The 23377-nt window shown below is 38.4% G+C and overlaps 1 protein-coding gene across 1 annotated transcript in view; it reads right to left on the bottom strand.

The window, feature by feature from the left end:
* The window catches only part of LOC139478718 (SCY1-like protein 2), a 517883-nt gene that overhangs the window by 457724 nt on the left and 36782 nt on the right, over positions 1 to 23377 (bottom strand). The window contains exon 5 of the mRNA XM_071261308.1: positions 15531 to 15575. Coding sequence (XP_071117409.1) covers positions 15531 to 15575 — 45 coding nt within the window. The remainder of the gene's footprint in view (positions 1 to 15530; positions 15576 to 23377) is intronic.

The raw sequence follows: 23377 nt of genomic DNA on the forward strand, positions 1-23377 counted from the left end.
CCCAAGGTCAGGTTCAACGGAAAAGAAATTTGCAACAATTTCAATGACCAGGGTTGTGCCAGAAAAAACTGTCTGTTTGAGCATGTCTACTTAACATGCAAGGGGCCAAGCCACGGGAAAAAACAATTGTAGTGACAAGAGAAAGAAGGTTTGACTGGATACCACCCCTAATGAATCCGCCATACCCATGGAAACAGTGAGCACATCATCTTTACTCACTCCTATTAACCACGCCCGGTTACAACTCGAACTGGCTCTTCATCCGGATATCCAGTTCACCAACTATTTGATCAATAGTCTAAGATACGGTTTCAACCCTTTAATTCATCCACTACCCACAACTTCCATAGAGTGCAACAACAATTACAGTGTTAGAAAAGCCCAGGATACAGTGTCACTTCTTGTCAAATCAGAAGTTACAAAGGATTATGTTGCAGGTCCATTTTCGACAGTGCCATATGCTGTATACAGGGTGAGCCCCCTCGGGTTGGCCATTGGTAAATACAGCCAGAAGAAGAGACTGATTCCAGACCTATCAGCCCCCTACGACAAACCAGAAATACTAAGCATCAACGAACTCATCGACAAAGATCAGTGTTCTCGTTCTTATGTGACAATTGACCATGCTATCGCTATCATCTCTAATCAAGGGCGTGGCGCCAAACTGTGTAAACTTGACATTTCGGACACTTTCAAACAGGTCCCAATAACAAATGCATTTATACCTTTCTTTGGATTCAAGTGGCAACAGCAGTACTACTTTTACAAACGGCTGGCCTTCGGATGTCGGTCAAGCCCAAAATTGTTTGTCACTCTGTCAGAAGCTTTATGCTGGATACTGCATCATAACTATGGCATTCAACACATTCTCCATCTCCTGGATGATTTCCTTACTATAGACTGCCCTGAAGCCGATGCCCAACAAACCATGACCAACCTGCGTAAACTGTTCCAAGAGATGTGCATCCCAATAGCCGAGCACAAGACAATGGGACCTGCCACAACCTTGGAATACCTGGGCATTAATCTGGATACCAACAGCTAGCCTACCACAAGATAAGCTGGACAGGATATCAGCCTTACTTCACGAGTTCTCCCAGGCAAGAAATTATACAAAGAGAGAACTCTTATCTTTATTGGGACACTTAAGCTATGCTTGTAAGGTCATCATTCCCGGCAGATCTTTCATTTCTCACCTGTTGGATATAGCCAAATCAGTGAAGAAACTGCATCACCAGATACATTTGTCTACAGCGTACCTACTCACATTGAAGATTCTCTCGCCTTCCTCGAACTGTATCCCATCGTAATAGCATCCGTACTTTGGGGACATAGTTGGACTCGGTTAAGAGTATTATTCCATTGTGACAACCAAGCCACTGTACACATCATTCGCAAAGGGAGATCTAAATGCCAAAAAGTCATGTCTCTTATGCATACCCTAACACGGACGGCAGCAAAAGGCAATTTCATAGTATTAGCTAAGCACATCCCTGGGGTGCACAATGCTTTAGCTGATGCTCTTTCTCGTTCACAGCTGGACCTGTTCCGCTCCCTACCCCCCGCAGCCCAGATCAAACCCATACAGTGCCCTCCAGCCTCTCAAATCATGTGGAATTGACAAGGCACCTGGACACATTATGGTCAGCAGCCCTTGCCTCGCGGACAAAGGATACCTATGCTACTGGTGTTCAGTGCTACATCAACTTCATGATTAGTGTGAATTTGCTCACCAGGACATGTCCAGGACTCCCACCGCTACACGAAAGCTACGTTCAGTTTTTCCTCGCCCACTGCTTCGGCAAGCTCAAGCTATCCTATACTACCGTTAAAACTTACCTGGCGGGCATCAGATATACTTACCTAGAAGCAGGAATACCAACACTCTTCGACTCTACCAACTCGGGCGCCAACGCACGTATTCAAACTTTTCTGCGTGGATACAAGAAACTACAAGCCCCACCAAAAAGCAAGAGACTACCCATCACTTACAATATTCTGTGTCAAATTATCACTCTGCTGAAGAACGGCGTTCTGGGTCCTTTTAATGACTTTATCATGATTACTATGTGTACCGTTGCCTTCTTCGGCTTCCTCAGGTGTGGCAAGTTCACCTGTTCAGACAGTTTTGATGCAGATGTCAATTTATGTGTCCAAGATGTCATCTGCGATTATAACAGAAACAGATGTATCCTCACATTGAAAACTTGAAAAACTGACCCTTTCCGACTAGGAGTGGCCATTTCCCCGTTTGCCACAAACAAGCCAGCTTGTCCGGTTTGAAGCCTCTCACAACTGATCCTCATAAGACGCAAGTGCGGGGCTCAGGCCCACGATCCCCTCTTCGTGGACAGCCGTTTCCATGCTATTACAAGGACTACATTTCTAAGATGGCTCAACATTATCATGTGTCGGATAGGCTTGAGCTCCAAATCTTATTCAGGACATTCATTCAGGATTGGCGCAGCTACCACGGCTGCACAAGTGAGAATGGAGGACCATCTCATCAAAACCCTGGGAAGATGGAGTTCAGACTGCTTCAACAGGTACATTCGAACCCCGGAAGATACCTTGAGACAAGCACAGATCTCCTTGTGTAACGTATAATGTTTAACCATCAGAGTGCAATCTGCATATTAACTTACCCCATCTTATGTGACGTTCAGGCTCGTGACTCCTGTGCAGTGTGACTTGTGCTATTTATGATGCAATCTGTGACTCCGTGGTGCGCAACTCAATCATATTGTATCTTGTACAATGTGACATAAACTGTACTCTTGTGTAATAGTGGTGCTGGAGGAACTACAGACTCAGATAGTAGCCATGCCGTGCACATGACTACTGCCACATACTGTGCCGTGTCCAAATGTGCTTTCTGACTTTGACACTTGGTTTTAACTGTGATTCAACAGTGTTTACTTCAAGCATACTTAGGTGTAACATGCATCACTGCCACTAGAATGTCGGTAACTTTCACATTTTTACATTTTTCTCCTTACATCTTACATATATATCCCTACTATTCATTGGGGGCTCTCGGTTGCCAACCTCCTTTGGGCCTTCAGCTCATTCAGTGCTTTTAATCGCCAGTACGGAAGCACAAAATGAGCTGACTAGCCCCCAATTCATACGGCGGCAGGACACTACCTACATGGGCTTCCCGATCTTACACCAGGAACCGTCCAAAGGGATGTCCGGGGTCCACGACCCCAGGGCACCTAATCCCACCATTAGGTCCTCGCCTTCCTAACCACGGGTCCACGACCTACAGGTTACTTCCCTTGCCTTCTAACCGCGGGTCCACGACCTAAAGGTGATCCTTCACATCTAACATACCCAGGGTTGGCGACCCTCCGGCAACCAAGTAGCCCCCTCAATTCTCCAAAGATGTTGTAAATAAACATATTTTGACCTACATCATGTTTTGTTGTTTCTGCACCAAGTACGAGTTATTGAAACGTGACAGGCTCCATTCTGAGGTAGCCCACGAAATCACCACTCTGCCATCAGATTCTCATAGACTCCTAGCTGTGGCATTCTCGCCATCCAAGGTCTCGGAAAATACCGCCTTCGCCTTGTCCTTCTCATTCTTCTGTACATCATCATGGCAGCAACTGCAGCATTTTGTTTTATTCTTTGCACGCAGAGCAACTGCAACTGTTCTTCTGTTAACATCTTAACAACTTTCAAAGAAATTATTTGATTCAGAAATGCACCCTTTTTAAATGCATTTTGTTTAGATTGGTGATCGATCGACAACTAGTCACCAACCAGTCCCCGTTCAGTTGCAACAAGTCACCGAAGATTCGCTGACTTGTCACTGATCAGTCTCAACCAGTTGCAAACATTTCGGCGTATCTGCGGTGAACATGTACAGTTGCTGATCAATCACTGATTGATCAACGATCATACCCTAACTCCAAATATGGACAGAAGTAGTTGCACCGGTCTCAGCGATTGCCAGTCGGTCGCAAAAGAAATCGGTCGCCAAGAGGTTGCATCGCGGTGGCATTGTCTGTGTGACTGTAGCTTTACAGATGGATCTGCCATGACAAGCAGTTACAGTAGATTTTAACTTCCATCACCTGAGTGCCACACATTTAGTAGGCATATTGAACATTTATTGTTTATATTTCATGTTTGTTTATGCCACCAATGTGTGTGGATACTATTGGCATATTTCATATCATGATTAGTACTGTGATATTCTATTTATAATGTATTCATGTCCTAGTATAAGCTATATATTTGTGAACTGTATGTATGTATACTTTACATCTGGTACATATAAGTGCATTCATGCAGTTTAAGTGATATGTATCACAGAGATAATGATTTATGTGTATTCATCAAAACTAAGTTCTGAATATTATATATGGAGAACACCTTGATTAATGTGGTGAATGCATTTTAATCATTAAATCAATAACGGTGATATGTGCATGAGATTTACACCACCCTAACCTGCTACAGACCTGAGGCCCTAGGATACACGGCATGGGTTTCCATTACAGGGAACACTAACCAGGCAAACCCTCAACAGCAGATGGGCCATTGCATATCAAACTGTACGTGTTGCACCAACGTTGATTTGGATTATTTGCACATGCCTATATGCAAGGAATCAGTGTATGGTTCTTGGTAGTCGATCACTTAGTATAAATGTTATATCATGATAACTATATATTACCTAAGTTTTCCTATAATAATTAGATCCACATCAAGTGCTTTTATGAGTTATCATGGTGTAATATTTATACATCATTTCATAAAATTATACTTTAGCAAGTAATACTTATCATCAGGTAAAATGCATATATAAAATATCAGTAGTTTCAGTTGTAACTTTTTAGATAGAAGCTAGCCTAAGGTAATGGGAGTGCATCTCCTAGACATACTATTCAATAAGACAAGAGTTATGTCTACATAGTTTAATAGATTTGAAGCTTTTAGATAAATCCTAACCTAAGGTATCAAGACCCCATCTCCCAGACAAAAGATATGTCTACATAGTCTTATAGATTACCTTGAACTATTTTATTTAAGTAAATCTGTCATCACCTATATTAGAATAACATTCAGCAATTACTTCAATCTAGACTCATTAAGGATTAGCCCCAATACAAGCTCGTCTGTAGTGACACCATACCCGGTAATCTCTTTCAAAGCACCCAGTAAATATGTCAACAAGATTAGTGCCAGTCCAACAGGATTAACAGGATTAACAGGATTAAGTATTCCCCACTGTCTAGCCATTCATTAACCATAAGGCACAGCCCATCGTGTATCAACCAATCATATTCCTTTTTATTGTTCTAATTTTTGTTAAAGACATACAAAAGCCAAATGTTAAGCAGAAGGGGTTTGACGCTCATACCAGGCAGATCTCTCTCACAGTACCGACTCTCTGTGGCACCCTCAGCTATTTTCTAAGATATTGTAAATTGCTCATTGTTAATTGTTCTTGTAGGTCTAGGTTGAGGCTGTACATCAGCTGGCAGGGTGACTGAGTCGCTCCAGTAATTTTGGCAAAATTACTGGCAATAGGGTATTTTCGTGTCCCAAAATGTTTGCCATCATCTTTTTGAAGTATGCCAGACGTTAGAATGAGCGACGAATTAAAAAGTAAACCAAAGAAAAAGAAGGCCTCCTCGGATAGCGATTGTCAACTACTGCACAAAATGGCGATGAACAGCCCGACACCCACAAGCGGAGACTCACCAACTGTTTTTTCTCAACAACACTTGTCACAAGCTATCCCTCAAGGATACCTATCTACACGTACAAACCCGCAACTAGTTGGTATGTACCAGCCCTACACCCATCCTAATTTAATGACAAATGTGCCTTATTCCTCGCTATACAGTGAATCTGACAAAATGGGAGGCCCTTTGTGGGTGAAAGAACTTTTCAAAGAAATAGCTGATGTGAAAACACAAGTCTCCAAAATTGATGAAGTAAACAGTGAACTCTCTAAGATTAAAGTGCATTTGTGTACTCTTGACCACAAAGTGCAATTAATTGAGACCATGAAAACTTCAGTGTCAGACTTGGAGAAAAGTGTCAACTTTATGAATTTGCAGTTTGAAGATTGGCGGAAAGAGAAAGCGGAACTAGAAGTAAAAATAAAAGATGTACAGGACAACTTACAGTCTAAGAATTTCGAATTATTGCAGTTTCATCAGTTGCAATTGAAAGAAGAAGTGATTAATCTACAGGTGCGTTCAATGGCCACAAATTTACTGTTCATGAACATCCCTGAAACAAGCTCCCCTACAGAAGATACAACTACTGTCTTGACTGACTTCATTAAACAAAAAATTGATATATCTGATGCTCATATAGAGAAAGTTCACCGTCTGGGGGGATTCAAAGGAGGTAATCCCAAGCCAAAGACCAATCATTGCCCGATTTCGGTCAGTCAAAGATAGTGACAAGGTGAGATACGCTGCATATGGAAAGTTGAAAGGTTCTCCATACACAGTTGCAGAGCAGTTCCCTGATGCCGTGAGAGAGTACCGGAAGTTGGTTCTGTACCCTTTGATGAGACAAGCCAGAACAGATAACAAGAAATGCCGTATTGTTGTGGACAGAATCTACATTGATGGCAAACAGTTCTTCCCGGATACCTCTCCCCCATATCGACCACCCCTACCCAGGAAAGAGTTCACCATGGCCACCCGTTCTCCACTCAGTGTACACCCTTCAATGGATACCTCGAACCCGAGAACATAGGACACTCACAGCGGACACTACCCACAGCCTACTGTCAATGCTGAACAATCAGAAAACCAATCTAATAGAAATAATAACTTGCCCCTAGTTTACCATAATACAAGTGTTGATACAATCTCTGATACCAGTAGCTTGTATGGAAATGGATGAATATACAGTGAAGTAAGTGTACAAAGTAACCCCAATAACAAACAATTGAAAGTTTTATCTCTAAATGTTTGTGGATTTCGTAGTAAGTTAAAATATCCAGAGTTTCATAAACTTCTCAATTCCTGTGATATTATTGGTCTACAAGAAACCAAAACAGATGAGTTGGATGTTAGTATAGACATCAAAGATTATACTGTTATTCTCAAAAATAGAAACACGACAGGTCGAAGGTCAGGAGGTCTAAGAATTCTCATTAAAAATGAAATAGCACCTTACTGTTGTCCCATCTGACAGTGATATATCCTTGTGGATACGTATCAATAAGGTAATGCTAAGTACAGATGTGATCTTTGTATTGGATTTGTTTATATCCCACCTGTTAACTCTAGGTATGCAAGCGCCGTCATTTTCAGGATTTGTCAAGTGATATTCTTAATATACAAGATATTACAAGATATTTCTATCTTTTAGGAGATTTTAATGCCCATACAAGTATTCTTGAAGATACATGTGTCATCAACACCACTGTTAGCCATTCCATTGGTGTAGAGGACTCTGAGATGGAGAACTTTAAAAATGATGATATTTTTTAATTAAATTACGTGTCGCCACTAAGAGTCTCTCAAGACAGGTCTGAACCAAACAGACATGGTCGTCAACTCATTGAAATGAGTAAAACTTTACCTCTTCTTATATTAAACGGAAGATTGGGAAAAGATAAAAACATCGGTGCTGTCACCTGTAAAGACTGTAGTGTTATTGATTATGTTGTGTCATCGTATGAAGCTGTCCCTTTAACCAAAGACTTTCAGATCTTGGACTTTGATTGTTTATATAGTGATGCTCATTGTCCCCTCCAACTGACTTTACTACCTGAGGTACAGGCAGCTGACACTTGGCAAGAGCTACCTGACACCTTCTAACGAGGGGAAGCCACGACGATTCGATATGGACAAACGACAACAGTTCGTGACAGGTGTTGACCTCGCACGCATCAACTGCATGACAGAAAAAGCAAGTGCTGCACGTGAGGGTCGAGGTGACCCAGTTGCTGTTATCGATAATGTTGTATCAGAGTTAAACACATTGTTTGTGAATACAACTGGTGATGTGTTCGGTACTATGAAAAAACAGCCCATAAGTTCAAGCTTGAAAATAACTTTCATAAATGGTATGACCAAGATTGTCGTAATATGAAAAGAATATACAGGAAAAAAAGAAGAAAATTAAAAGTTTCAAAAAACCCTCTAGATACAACAAGTTAATAAAGACTACAAAAGAATCTTAAAGAAAAAGTATTTAAACCATGTGCATTTTATGAAAGGCAAGTTTTCTTATATGGCCCGTCACTATGTGAAAGGTTTTTGGAAATATTTTAAAGATAAACCTGGCCCTAGCTCCAAGAATGTCTCATTTGATGAACTTTATAACTACTTTAAAGACATTAATAGTGCTACAGATGAAAGTGACTGTTTTGTAACACAGCCAAACGACATTGATAATGATCTCAACAAAAGCTTTGACACTAAAGAAATATAAGAAGCAATTAATAAACTTAAAAATTAAGAAAGCATCAGGTATAGACATGATTGAAAATGAATATATTATTTCAGCCAAATCTATTCTTTTAAAATTGTATTGCAAACTGTTAAATCTAATTTTACAGACAGGACATTTGCCTGAACCGTGGTTAATGGGAATGATCAAACCAATTTATAAGAAAATGGGGGATGTTTCCAAACCAGAAAACTATAGACCAATAACCATTTTATCCTGCCTAGGGAAATTGTTTACAAGTGTTATCAATCTGCATTTAACACGTTATGTTGAAAGTAATGAAATACTATCTAAAGCTCGAGCGGATTCCGTAAAGGATACTCTACTGTTGATAATGTCTACATTTTGAATAGTATCATTGAACTATTGAAATATTCAGGTAAAAAATTATTTTGTGTTTTTGTCGATTTTCAAAAAGCCTTTGATAATGTGTGGAGGAATGGACTGTGGCTTAAACTTGTAAGCTATGGTATTTCAGGAAAATTATTTACTCTTATAAGGAATATGTACAATGATATTAAGTCATGTATTTGTCTAAACGGTCAAATATCAGGTTTTTTCAACTGTGGTGTCCGTCAAGGAGAAAATCTGTCGCCTTTGTTATTGGCTATTTTTTTGAACGACATAGAAACCTATTTGCAATCTAATAATTGTGATGGTATCAACATTGGTACACTTAAACTTTTCCTTCTTTTATATGCTGATGATACGGTGCTCTTTGCTGAATCCCCTGAAGGTCTACAGCACTGTTTCGATAATTTCGAGAAATACTGCACTGAATGGAGTATGCGAAAAACAAAGGTTATTATCTTTGGCACTTCTGCAATTATTCTGCGTGAGAAAAGGTATGTTTTTAAAATTCATAATGTTGAACTAGATAATTGTGATTGTTACACTTATCTAGGTATAAAGTTTTACGTATACATGAACCAAAAATTTAACCAAGCCATAATATCTCTTAAGGAACAAGGACTTAAAGCTATGTATTATTTGTTATCCAAAGCTAGAAACTTAAATCTACCATTAGATTGTTTATTCATTGCGTTCGACCACGTGGTTGTTCCAATTCTTCTATACTGTTGTGAAGTCTGGGGCTTTACAGGCTCTTCTATAATTGAAAATGTCCACAAGTTGTTTTTAAAATTATGTTTAAGATTACGTCAGAGCACACCCACTTATATGCTATATGGCGAGACAGGTCGCCTACCACTCGATATTATTGTTAAAAAACGAGTATTGGCCTTTTGGTGCAACCTGATATTGTCACAAAATTTAAGTAAGCTCTCTGTTGTCATGTATAAGACTTTATATCAAAAACACTGTAATGACATTTTTCATTTACCTTGGTTGTTATACGTCAAAAACATTCTGGATAGCTGTGGTTTAAGTTATGTTTGGCACATTCAGACAGTAAATAGTAAAGAGTTATTATTAAATCTAGTGGAACACAGATTAAAGGACCATTTTCTTCAAAATTGGCACAGTGCCCAAACAGCATCATCAAAAGGTTTATTTTATAGTTGTATAAATCCCAACTTTAGTCTAGAACAATATTTATCTTATAGCGTAAATATCTCCATTCCCTTGCTAAAATTTCGAACAACTAATCATTTTCTACCTGTAGAAACAGGGAGGTGAAAAAAATATACCATTTGGAAGACGACTATGTCATTTATGCATTTCCTCTGTGGGAGATGAATACCACTACCTGCTCAAATGTTAATAATGAACGAGAACAATATCTCCAAGAATATTACTGTACTTATCCAAACTATCATAAGCTTCAACAGTTAATGACCTGCCCAAAGATTAAGAAAATTGAGTAAATTTATCCTTTGTACATTTAATGCTGTAAACATATCAACAGCCTCTGTACTATATTTGCTACATATTGTAACTGTACACCATGTACCGCTGTGAGCGGTCTTAGTGGAATAAAAGATGATGATGAATGATGATGTAAATAAAATTGTATTAGTCTCCTGTGACTCCGGCTATTTGCTGACTAATTCCCCCAAGAAAACAAGCACGCCATTTGGAAGGTTTTGTTCATCCGAACAGAACCATAATAATTCCATAATATATGTTTGCTTTATACAAGCTGCACTTTACAAATAGCACTATGTGCCAGGTCATAACATTAGGGCAATATCACTATCAGCACTGAACAGAATGCTCTTCTAGACCTCCAACACCACAGATGTTTTCAGTTTTCACAACATAGATATTCTCCTAAAGAAAGGGAATCAAAATACTGGCCAGTGTAGACTGTGTACATATTCATTGTGCTGATTCTCTGTAGCCCAAAATAAATATTTCATATATATTGCAATAATATTTCTATGAATTTTAACGAACTTTGCACATGTTTATCTTCTCTCCAAATAATTCTTATTCCACCAATTATTCAGCTTGCATGCCCTTCTGCCATTGGTCCAGGATGTGATTCATCAATTAAGGGATACCTGAGGCATGACCTCTGTCTGGGAAGGTAGATTATGGTACCAAATGTTATTGTCAATGGAGAATTCATCAATGCATTCTTTATGAAGGCTATGTGAATGACATTAAAATACTGCTTACAACTTGTCAAAACACATGAAAATTGTGTCTCCATAAAATGCAATTGTACTTTGATAACTGTCGCTACAAAAAGTATGAAAGAAGTATAAGCTATATCATAGAACACTTTGGTTTTGGATGGATTTTTAAAACAGTTGGAGATATTAATTCATTTAAGACAGATGCTGCCTTACATACCTCACATAATAGTACATCATATAGACTTCTCCCAGAATATAAAGCCTGTGAAACGGGAAATCTTGTAACATTTTCATTAGGTGAAGCTTTGTTTTGTTATAAATGAAGTTCGATGGTTGAGTACAGGTGTATCACAATGTTTATGCACAGAGTAAATTAAAACAAGACTTTGACACTAACGTGGCCATATCCCCCGCCCCTTTTGCAGAATTAATGACATGATTAAATCTAAACAAACCCTAACCTTTTTTAACCGAGGTGGAACTTGTCATGGAAATTGTAAAAAAAAAAGAAGAGTTTGGAACCTAAGTCCATCTTGTTGCCATGGAAACGTAAAAACAAAAATTTCTAAAATTTCTGAATAGCAAAAGGCACCAGTTCAGCATGTACCTGACAGACCTGCAAAGTTTCATGAAAAAATATTGAACGGTTTATGAGTTATGCTCAGGAAACGAGACGTGATGGACGGATGGACGGAGCCCGTTTCTATATCCCCCGCCAACTTTGTTGGGCGGGGGATAATAATAAGAAGACCATTACAGCACCTGATCCACATACTTTACACATCTCTTGGTTAAGTTAATATTTGTTTCCATTACCGTATTTTCTTGAGTATAGTGCGCACCCATGTATAATGCGCACCCCCCTCTAGCGCGTTCAATATTTTGGAAAAAAAGAAATTTGAATATTATGCGCAGAAAAAATTTACACCGTACCCTTTCAGCGAAGTCCGGCAAACGAACGGGTGCTGAGAAACTTCGTCAGTACAAATTCGAAATTTGAGATAAAAAATCACCAGACATGTTTATTTACCGTTTAAAAAGTATTTATTGTTCTGCTAGGCATTGTTTTATATCTAGGGATTAAGATTACCTTGTGTATTTTCTCGTAAACTAAGCCGGAAACAGCAATCAGCTGTACACACGTTTTCTTGGAATCGACCGGTGATTCGGTCAAGACACACCCAATGATATAACTTCATAGGATTTTTAATGCAAAGATCGGCAACAATTGTATCTGAAACTATTTTATTTATCAGGAATAATATATTCCATTATTTTCTTATTTATATGCAGCCTTTACTAAACATATTTAAAATAATAATAACCCTAAGCGAAGCAGCTGATCGCTATTCCCGGGTATTATTTTTACATGGAACATGTCTGACCAGTCACCGTCAAGGCTCACGCGCACGTGAGCACGTGAGCGGTCAAAGTATGTCATTTATGATATATGTATCCATTCTCTGTCAACTAAAGTTCGTTTCAAGGCGTCAATAGCGGTATTCTGACCGTGGTTGCTGTAAATAACGGTGAGTTGTGCGATCTTCCGATCGCTTCACACACGATTTCGCCGAAATTAATAAAAACAATATTATAAGGAATTTTGAATAAAATATATTAATTGGTTGGTTGGCACTCAGCAATATTCCAGCTATATGTCGGCAGTCTGTAAATAAGAGTCTGGACCAGACAATCCAGTGATTGATATCATGAGCATCAATCTGTGCAATTGGGATCGATGACATGCATCAACCAAGTCAGCAAGTTAACCCGATCCCGTTAATAGCCTCTTACGACAAGCATAGTCGTCTTTTACTGCAAGCCATTATATTAATATTTACCTTAATGCATCTACATGAATCAATAGAAACAAAACACTTCAACGGCATTCTTAAACTTCTGATTTACCCTGATTGGCTATACTACATTAGTTAGAGAAGTATCCTCCCATCAGTCATACAGGCCATTTGTCATACAGCTTATAACAACATAGGATATGCATGACTGGACCACTAATCACCTGCCTTCTACCTATCAATATGGACTGTTCCACACAGATCATTAACTGTGTTTATGTTTTAGCTTGAATTATAAGGAACACCAAGATTATAATTATGAATGATCTTGTGCTAATTCATTTGCAGATTGTAAGAAAACAAATTGTAAAGCAGAAAATTAATAAATTAGTATGGTTTATTCAACATAATATTATAAATATGAACCCTGTTTAACAAGAAACATCTCTAGTCTTCTTTCATAGGGTTACATGAATTACATTTATTAACTTCAAAGGGCAAAGTATTTATTAAAACAACATATTAATCATTTGTTAGTAAAAGAACTTACAGTGACTTTGATCATTTTAATACGCTCTTCTCACAAGATAACCAGCTCACAACAACTCACCCTTTATGAATTTAACATTGTTGTAACAAAGACCTTAACTCAGAGTGTTGGGTCATACCATTACAGCTTAAGGGGAGTGCTTTATTTACCCCCCTACTCAACTGTATGACAATTGGCAATAACAAGGTGTATAACAAATGGCCTGTCTGACTGATGGAAGGGAACCGTTAGAGACCCAGTTGTCAGACAGTGAGGAAGGGGACAAATTAGGACAATAACTACAGCTGTAATGGACCAGTCCCACAAAGGTAGAAGGGTAAAGTACCCGGAACCTAAGGTTACATAATTCTGATCACAGTTTATGTGGAGATATGTGAACTTGTAACTGAAAGTCTGCTAACTGTGCATGCAGAACCTATGTACAGAATCGTTCATGTCCATAACATAAAAATAAATAATTTTAATCTTGAACTTATCTCTGTTGGATTATAATCCTGAGGTCAGAGTTCAGTTACTGTTCATTCAACCATACACTGTGTTGTTTTAACTAAAGGGGTCTATCTATTGGGAGGTTACCTTCTCATTCAGTTAGTGATGAATAAGTTATCCATTTAAGGCATTTCCATATTTGTAATAGTATTGTTTTTACATATTTCAGTTTCTAAAAATTCTAATTGATAATGAACTACTGAGTGAGTCAGTTGGGTTTAACACCGCTTTTAACAGTATTCCAGTTATATCATGGCGTGTCAGCTTAATGTGGGAGGAAAGTGATGCAGGTCTCATATGTTTACCACTTCGGTGAAACCTACGAGCACGGGTATGGTGCTGACAAACCTAGAAACATAATCGGGCGAACCAGGATTCGAACCCACAATCATAGATTTCTGGTGTGTCCAAGGGATACAACTCTGCACAGCGAATAGCAGCGTCTTAGACGACTGGGCCATCCATGCCCCCTAATGAACTACTGAGTCAGTCAAGCACCTGTATTATGAGAGTGAGCGAGTGAGTATGGTTTTGTGCCTCTTTAAGCATTATTACAGCAATATCAGGGCGGGGGACACCAGAAATAGGCTTCACACATTGTACCCATGTATTATGAGAAAACAGTCAAGTCAAGCAGCCTTGTAACATGAATTTCTTTGTCGCACTAACACTTGTACTAACACGTGTCACAGTCAATAACACAATGGCTACTTTTCGGTTTTCAGTATGGGCAATGTGCAAAAGCCAAGTTAAGTCAAAATTTAAAATAAATACACCTGTAAAAATCTCACAGCATTTTGAATAATATTGACCGAAAAACAGTTATAAATAGGTGTGTCAATGTGTTGAAAATTGGATATGTTTATCTTGAACAAATTTTGGTGTCATCATTGGTAGCAACAAAAATATAAGTTTTGAGCAATGAAATCCACTGGTTGCTGTGGAGGCAGTGTTTACACCCGCATATGACAAGCAGGCCATGACATAAGATCATTTGACTTTCAGTTAGGTGAGTTAAAAATGTCAGAGTAATGGCTATATATGAGTTTTTCATAATAGAAGGCTGGATGTGAACCTTGTGTAACAAATACAAGTCTTGTGGTAGGAATAAGCTTGCCAGGTTTCAGCTTCATTGTTCCCGTGGTTTCTTGAGATAAGATATTCACAGATGACAATGTGTGTGACACTTTCAAGAGAAGTAAACAATAACATAAATACATTTGACTTTCAGATGAACTAAACAGTAGAGTTGTAAAAGCATTAGAAACAATTCAAACAAAACAATGATCTAAAAGTCAGTCATTCTCATAAATATTCAATCAACTTGATAGATAATAAAAGCATCGTCCATTTCTCCAAGCTGAATGCCAAAATTTAATTTTGCAATTGAAAAGGCATAAAGTCTAGATTTGTGGTTTTCAAATCCCATTTTGCAGTGTTTCCAACCACTGCAGTCAGATTACAGCAGACACTTCCATTCATTTTGTAACGGATAATATTTTTATTGATTGTGCTAAGGACAGATTTTTACCACCATTTTGAAGATCATTTTGAAGATCATTTTAAGTCTCTATCTGAAACTTATAATGCTATGTGGAGAATTTGCGTAAAAGGAACAAGCACTAAATGTCTGATTGAGCTCACTTCAGACAGATTTGGCTGTTTGAAAGCTTGCATTCTATTGGAGAATGCTCTGTAGCCACTTCCTACCTGCATTAAGCCGTACTTTATTTCAGCCTCAATGAAGTCATGATCCTGAAATGAAATAAAACCATTTTGAAAATTCCTGTTTGAATCTAGTATATCTGAGCCAACAAAGTGATCTTAATGCCATGACTCCCAACAGTAATAGTGCGCTTCATGACTGCACTGTGGAACTAAATCTTGGTCTTCATGAAGACTAGTCACACACTCCTCTAATAAACATGGAACAGGCCTAAAATCTACATCCAAACAAACAACACTTCTGATTATTTAAAACATGGAGCATGTTGCAAACACACGATAGTACATATCATGGTCTTCAAATTACTCATATTGTTCAGCTTTCAACAGGGAAGTAATTAAGCAGCCTTAAAAGCCAAAGCCTGAAAATGTTGGATTTATGTTCAGATTGTTACCCTTCCATCACATACCAAACAGCTTAAAATACCAGCTAAAGTAATCAGCCACAAGTGGCCACAGTAATCATCAGTATCAATACAGTAAACTACAGTTATATCAAACTCAAAGGGACCACTAATTTTAGTTCATTCTAACCGTTGTTTATAAAATGCATATACAGAGCAGAACTACAGCAAATAGTCACGACTAAAAAAAGTGAGTTTGTTATATCCGTCAGTTTGTTATATAACCAAATGTGTGTACTGTTTTTTCAGTTTTGGGGGGATAACTTTCCTGTAAGCTAACATCACAAATAACTGAAAGTCTGTTTTTATACAGCAGGAATACCATATGGTTAAAATCTTTGTTTATGGCATATAATATGGTGTAAAAAAGTGTCTCACTTACAAGATATGACACTTCTATAAAGAAGCGATAACTGACTTAATTAGGCTAAGGCCATTTTTCATATTTGTTGGAGCACTGATCAGCCAACCCTCCAAAACTGAAATAAACACACGAAAACGTTAACACTTTCTTTTAGACTGAAACATCACACACAACGGTTGGGATTAATTTGTGTAAAAAAAATCAATAGAAACAAAATAGGCAATTACAGATGAATATTTCGCCAAATTGATCAGCCCAAGCTGCCTGAAAACATCCTAAATCTGTCCTTTGTCAACCTGTCTGGGTTAAACAGGCATTACAGGCATCAGGAGCAGAGTTGGAGGGTAAACTACAGACCATTTGTGATGTTTATAGAGAATAGCTATGTTTAAACACACCCTGATGAGAATATCATCTGGCAAGGTTAATTATGCAATAGCAGCATCATACTACCACAACCTATGGAGCAATTGAGATGTTTACATATTCATAGTTTTGATGATTTTCATCCCCTACATGGTTCACAAATGCCTGGGGCTTGTGAGTACATTGAGGACAATTGACAACATTACCATGGTGTCCCAGTTTGACCACTGTACCAACAACCAAGAACATACCAAGTATGTGTGACACTAAATGATTATTATAGATTGTATTTTCTAATGAGACCACATAAATCACACAGATCTTACAGATCCTAATTAATCACTTTCAATGATTTCAACATGTATCCTCCTTTTCGTCCATAGGGACTCAAAGAAGATATCATATCATATCTGTTCAGTTTACAATCTACACTATTATTTCTTTCTGAAAGTTAGGCTTATGTTACATAACACATGAGTGAATTATCTTTAATCTTCATTCCAAATCAAATATTCATTTCACTATATTTTTGTTGTTAAAAATAGTATGCCACCCAATTATGTTTTAGAAGGCGCTGCAATTTGTAAAACATTCTGAGTTTAATCAGCTTGTTCTGCCATGTATATGAAAATGCATGCCGAAGTGCTCAAAGTATTACGTCATTCCTCATGCACTCAATGTGTGACGTCAAACAGCAAATTTCGACACACCGACGATAATGGTATCCTCCAATTAGTTACACGTCCCATTTGTCATACACCTTAAAACAACATAGGTCATGGCTGAATGCACTGACTGGTCTACCCTATGTTACCTAACTATTAAAATGGACTGATCCAAAACAAGTGGAAAAGTAATCTTGTACTTCATAAACTTTAAGTACTCATATAAGATAATGTAGAAAAGTAAACTTGTACTTTACAAACTCTAAGTACTTTATGTAAGATAAGAGAATCAATCTGGGACATCTTTGTGCGGTCCGCCCTCTCAATTCTCTGGATAACTTCAACGAAGTGGTATATGTTTGGATGGTCGTGGGGTAGTTCTCGATTGAGTCGGTTGTGAAATCCCTCAAGATTGTTGTTGGTGCGCGGTCCGGTTGTCTGGCTTTGAATCCAACCCAGTTTATCACTACCGTATTTTCTTGAGTATAGTGCGCACCCATGTATAATGCGCACCCCCCTCTAGCGCGTTCAATATTTTGGAAAAAAAGAAATTTGAATATTATGCGCAGAAAAAATTTACACCGTACCCTTTCAGCGAAGTCCGGCAAACGAACGGGTGCTGAGAAACTTCGTCAGTACAAATTCGAAATTTGAGATAAAAAATCACCAGACATGTTTATTTACCGTTTAAAAAGTATTTATTGTTCTGCTAGGCATTGTTTTATATCTAGGGATTAAGATTACCTTGTGTATTTTCTCGTAAACTAAGCCGGAAACAGCAATCAGCTGTACACACGTTTTCTTGGAATCGACCGGTGATTCGGTCAAGACACACCCAATGATATAACTTCATAGGATTTTTAATGCAAAGATCGGCAACAATTGTATCTGAAACTATTTTATTTATCAGGAATAATATATTCCATTATTTTCTTATTTATATGCAGCCTTTACTAAACATATTTAAAATAATAATAACCCTAAGCGAAGCAGCTGATCGCTATTCCCGGGTATTATTTTTACATGGAACATGTCTGACCAGTCACCGTCAAGGCTCACGCGCACGTGAGCACGTGAGCGGTCAAAGTATGTCATTTATGATATATGTATCCATTCTCTGTCAACTAAAGTTCGTTTCAAGGCGTCAATAGCGGTATTCTGACCGTGGTTGCTGTAAATAACGGTGAGTTGTGCGATCTTCCGATCGCTTCACACACGATTTCGCCGAAATTAATAAAAACAATATTATAAGGAATTTTGAATAAAATTAATGAAGTAAGTTACAAACATAAGTCCAGAAATACAAAGAACACTTTTTATAGACAGACAGTGTAATTACATAATTATTTTGCGTACTTCAGTATGGATTTGTTGACATGGTATTTCCGGTGTTTCGTGCTCACGGTAATGTCTTTCCATGGGAGGAAAAAACATCCAAACTCATAATTCGTGTATAATGCGCACCCCCTTCTACACAGCTGTGTTTTTTGGAAAAAAAAGTGCGCATTATACTCAAGAAAATACGGTATATAGTCATTGAAGCCCTCATCTATGGCATTGTCTTGCTCTTACCCAAGAGGGAGGTGTGGTAGTGCCGCAGCTCACCATATCCATTGCTTCACATGGGAATCTTCTTTGTAGGGGACAGCTAAGCCAAGATCCTGTTTCTTCCTCCACACTGCTTGGCTGAAGTGGAAGTCTGAACTCGGGCTGGAGAAGGTTCTCGCTGGAGACTCTCCTGGACAAGTGTCTTTAGCTGACTGAAGAGTCACTAGTATTTTATCATCTGTCAATCTGGTAACAGGGTAAATACAAGAGGGTAGTTGACAGTTCCACGTCTGGCATGCACGATATAGACTTGATCCCAGAGTGCAGGACAGGAAGTGAATGTCCTATCCATGTAGATGGTCTCGCTGACTGAAGTGCCTTAAGTTGACATTGTGTTGAGAACGCCAGGATTTTATTGTCTTCCTTGCAATCCTCGGTCAGATCCACCTCAGCTCTGGTCTGTAGCAGCACTGGAATGGCCTTCTGATGATGCCTGTAGAGTGACCTGCTCATACTGGTGAAGCAGGGCAGTAGAGATGCCTGATCTTGTTGAGAAATACCCTGGTTGTACAACTCATTCATGTGGGTTGTCTGCCCTCTGGTCCTCTTCCTCCAGTCGGTCGGCATCCTCACAGGGATGGGTGTGGTCTGTGGTTCTGTTCAAAGTCTCCGACTGTTGTACAACTTCCTTTGTAGGCTTTATTAATGCATCTCCAGTGTTGACAAGTCCGTTGAATGGTGCTCTTGTTGTACAGGTAACCTTCAAAAAGAACCTGTTGTGTGCCTCGCTGCAGTGTTACATACTCTACTAACCGTAAACCTCCTGGAGTCTCTCCTGGACAATAAAAGTAGTGTGCGATAATTTGTCTCTTTGTTGTTTCAAATATCTTGTTTGTTTGTTTGTTGTTTTATGCCACACTCAGCAATATTCTAGTCACATGATGGCATTCTGTAAATAATTGACTCTGGTCCAGAAAATCCATGGTTGTCAATGGTCATCTCAAACAAAACTGTGGTAAATCATAGCCATTTCAGACAAAGAGTGAATAGTAATACTAGTGTATCAATAGCGTTGGTAAGAAGCATTAAAACATGTAAGTTGCAGATGAAAAATATATTATAACTTTTACGTCATATTCGTAATCCTTAATAGAGAAATACTTATAATAAAACATACAAAGGCACAAGTTCATAACTTGATTCATGTGCCTTCAGAGATTCATAAAGAAATATTGAACAATTAATAAGTTATTCCCCAGAAAAGATCCTACACACATCTGAAACTGACGTTGCTGCTCAACCCCTGGTGTTGCTGGCTGAGTAAAGTTGGTCATTCACCAGTTTTAATGCCATCGCTCATGGTCTTATTACATGTAGTTTGTTTTTCACGCATATTGTTTGTTATTTATGAAAACACAGATGAGCGATAATTTAGTGTGCTGTCCAACACGAGATATGTATGTCTCAATAACCGAGACAATTCACAGAGTAAGACTTACCTTCAGTTACGCTAGTTTGCACATTCTTGAATATTCATAATTATTTGAAAATAAAGTAAAACTATCGGCAATTGTGGAGGTATTTTGTCAAAATATGATAGCGTTATTGAATTTACTCCGCGTTTGATCGCGATCGGCCAACGTACATGATAAAAAACACACACATAGATAAACACTTTAAGTGACATGGTACGGATGGAAAGATTGATCTAACATTGAGCAAATTATTCTGATGTCAATAAATTTGTGAGACAGACTTTCAAACCCATATAAATCTACGCCTTAAGGCATAGCATCCGGTAGTAAAAAAAACATTGCACTGTCACTTCCCTTCCATCACGTGCGGTATGACCCGGAAGAGGTCACGTCGATTTAGACCAATGAAAGTAATGCCCTAGGAATAATTTGCATGAAGCTAATTCCAAGAAGTCGATAGAGGACATGTTCGTAGAGTATTAACCGCCGTTGTATAGCTGGAATATTGCTGAGTGCGGCGTTAAACAACAAACAAACAAACACATCGTAGAGTATCTCTTTTCTCGACTCCAAACGTTTATAAAAATGGTGTAATTCTTGCGTTTACGTGTGCATTTAATAAAAAAAAATACCCATGGCTATTGTGTTATGAAATAACTCCAGCGATTGAACTTGTCCTTGAAAACACAGTTCCGCCCTAACTACGTGTTGCTTGTGACTTGGGCAACATGCACAGCATTCATAACTGCATTCAACCTGTGAAGATCCGGGGTAGAATAGGTCTTCAGAAACCCATGCTTGCCGTAAATAGCGACTATGCTTGTCCTAAGAGGCGGGTAACGGCATCGGTTGGTCAGGCTCGCTGACTTGGTTGATGCATGTCATAGTATCCAATTGCGTGGATCGATGGTCATGTCAGTCACTGGATTTTCTGGTCCAGATTCGATTATCTAAAGACCGTCTTCATATAGCTGGAATATTGCTGAGTACGGCGTTAAACAACAAACAAACAAATCATAACTGCATTCTCACAAATTATACAGAATATATAAAATACATCTCTAGTCGGACGATGTGTTGATGTTATAGTGTTCAGGAGTCTCGAAGATTCGTAATTCGACCGACTTCCAATATTTGTATTTTAATCTCCCCAAGATGTGCGTGTCACTCTACATAAACATATATATATATGCATATTAATTTAAAATGTTTTTTTGAAACTCTATTACCTTTTCCCTATTTTGTATCAAACTCGTACCATTCCCGGACTAACGGAATGGACGTTGTACGTAACGGAAAGATGCAAGCAACTTCCTGATACGGCCTATGCCATTGCTGCGATTCGTCACGTAGACCTACGTGAACGCAAGACACAACTTTTCGTGCTTCATCGTTACTCATTGCCAGCTGATTACGACGATCCAGGCGAAGAATATCCCAACCCCCTATTATGAATCATTTAGGGGGAGGGAGTTAGGGATTCGATCATCACCAATAATCATATTTAACTCATTGTCTGATGTGACAAATTAAAGTTGATGTGTTTATAACCTTCGAGATAACATATGTTTTACACACACGCACGCACGCACGCACGCACGCACACACACACACACACACACATATATATATATATATACGGAATATTAGCCAAATAAACTGTTATATAACTTCCTATGATTATTGTAATTAGACATTTGGCATTATACCAGGAAATGTGCACCTTCTGACACATGTGTATGTGGGTTGTTTAGTCTACAATGTCACCAAAGGACGGGGCAGCGAAACGTGTTCAGTATCAGTTATGAAATATGTAAGTACCCTAATTTCAGAGTCATGCGCATAGACAAAGACTTGCCAATTACTGACAGGTTGCATGGAAAAGAATTCTTTGAGTGAAACCTTAAAGTTAAACTATATTGTATTTTTAAAACTTTATGTGAAGCACATACCTTGTTTTGTAGGTGAACACACACATACACCCCCATGAAGACGGTATCCAATATTTCACAAACCAACGCTGTGGCTTAAATGTGTGATAACGCCAGTGAATGTAATGCTTATATGTCATGAGAATTAACAATTTAAGTATAAGTAAGGGTGTAAGGAAATATAAGTAGAAGTACTATTTGTAGTACACATGGAGTAACAAGCGGTATTGCCGCCTGTGTTTGAGAATTGTCATCCTTCTTCTGCACCATACAAAGAAAATTGGTAGTATCAAGAAATGTATGATGATCATTCAGATAAACTGTCTAGGCATGTGTATTTTTGTCTTGAGATTCTTTACGCGATTGGATTCATTTAATGGCAGTTGAGGGGGAACTGGTCTAACTTGTTTATCCAGAATTTGTTGTGCTATATGATATTACCTGGGATTAATTAAAAAGGCTCTTACACGTGGACTTAAAACAACACGTAGGCATGCTATTGAGAAAGGTAGGGTACAATGTGGTGGAAGTTAGCTATAGTTTCGTAACCGTTCATGTTTAGAAATTATATTTGACGATATGTAAATCGGTCTAAAAATCGGCGCTAACAAATTGTGTTAGAATTAGTCAAAGATATCCGTAACTGTCGTGTTTTTAACAGCATACCGAGTAATGGTTTCAGCTGAAACGGGCGTTACTTCAGACTAAGGTAACCTTAATCATAACCTTAGTGGCTGAGGTTAACCTTGGCTGGGGTTGTTTTGTGTTTTGAGGCCTTGACCGTCGCTCATGTGCAATCATTCCAAGAATAGCTTATAGGATATACTAACAAAAGCCCCTACGGGCCTGTTGTGGTGATTTGTACTATGGTGGTATGCTGAATATCTTTTCTTTTTAACAATGTAGAATTTCTGGCAGTAACGATATGAGGTTAGACCCAGTACGCAGGTACTAAGTGCCCCTTGCAGTAAATTAGGAAAACACGTTACTATATTCAAAATAAGGTTCCTGTTTTCTTAAATGCAAAGGTATTTTAAGGCTGTATTTTGTGATTTGTAATCGGGCGTGGTTATGGAATG

The sequence above is a fragment of the Haliotis cracherodii genome, unplaced genomic scaffold (assembly GCF_022045235.1).
Source record: "Haliotis cracherodii isolate W230 unplaced genomic scaffold, xgHalCrac1.p SCAF_4, whole genome shotgun sequence".
Lineage (NCBI taxonomy): Eukaryota > Metazoa > Mollusca > Gastropoda > Lepetellida > Haliotidae > Haliotis > Haliotis cracherodii.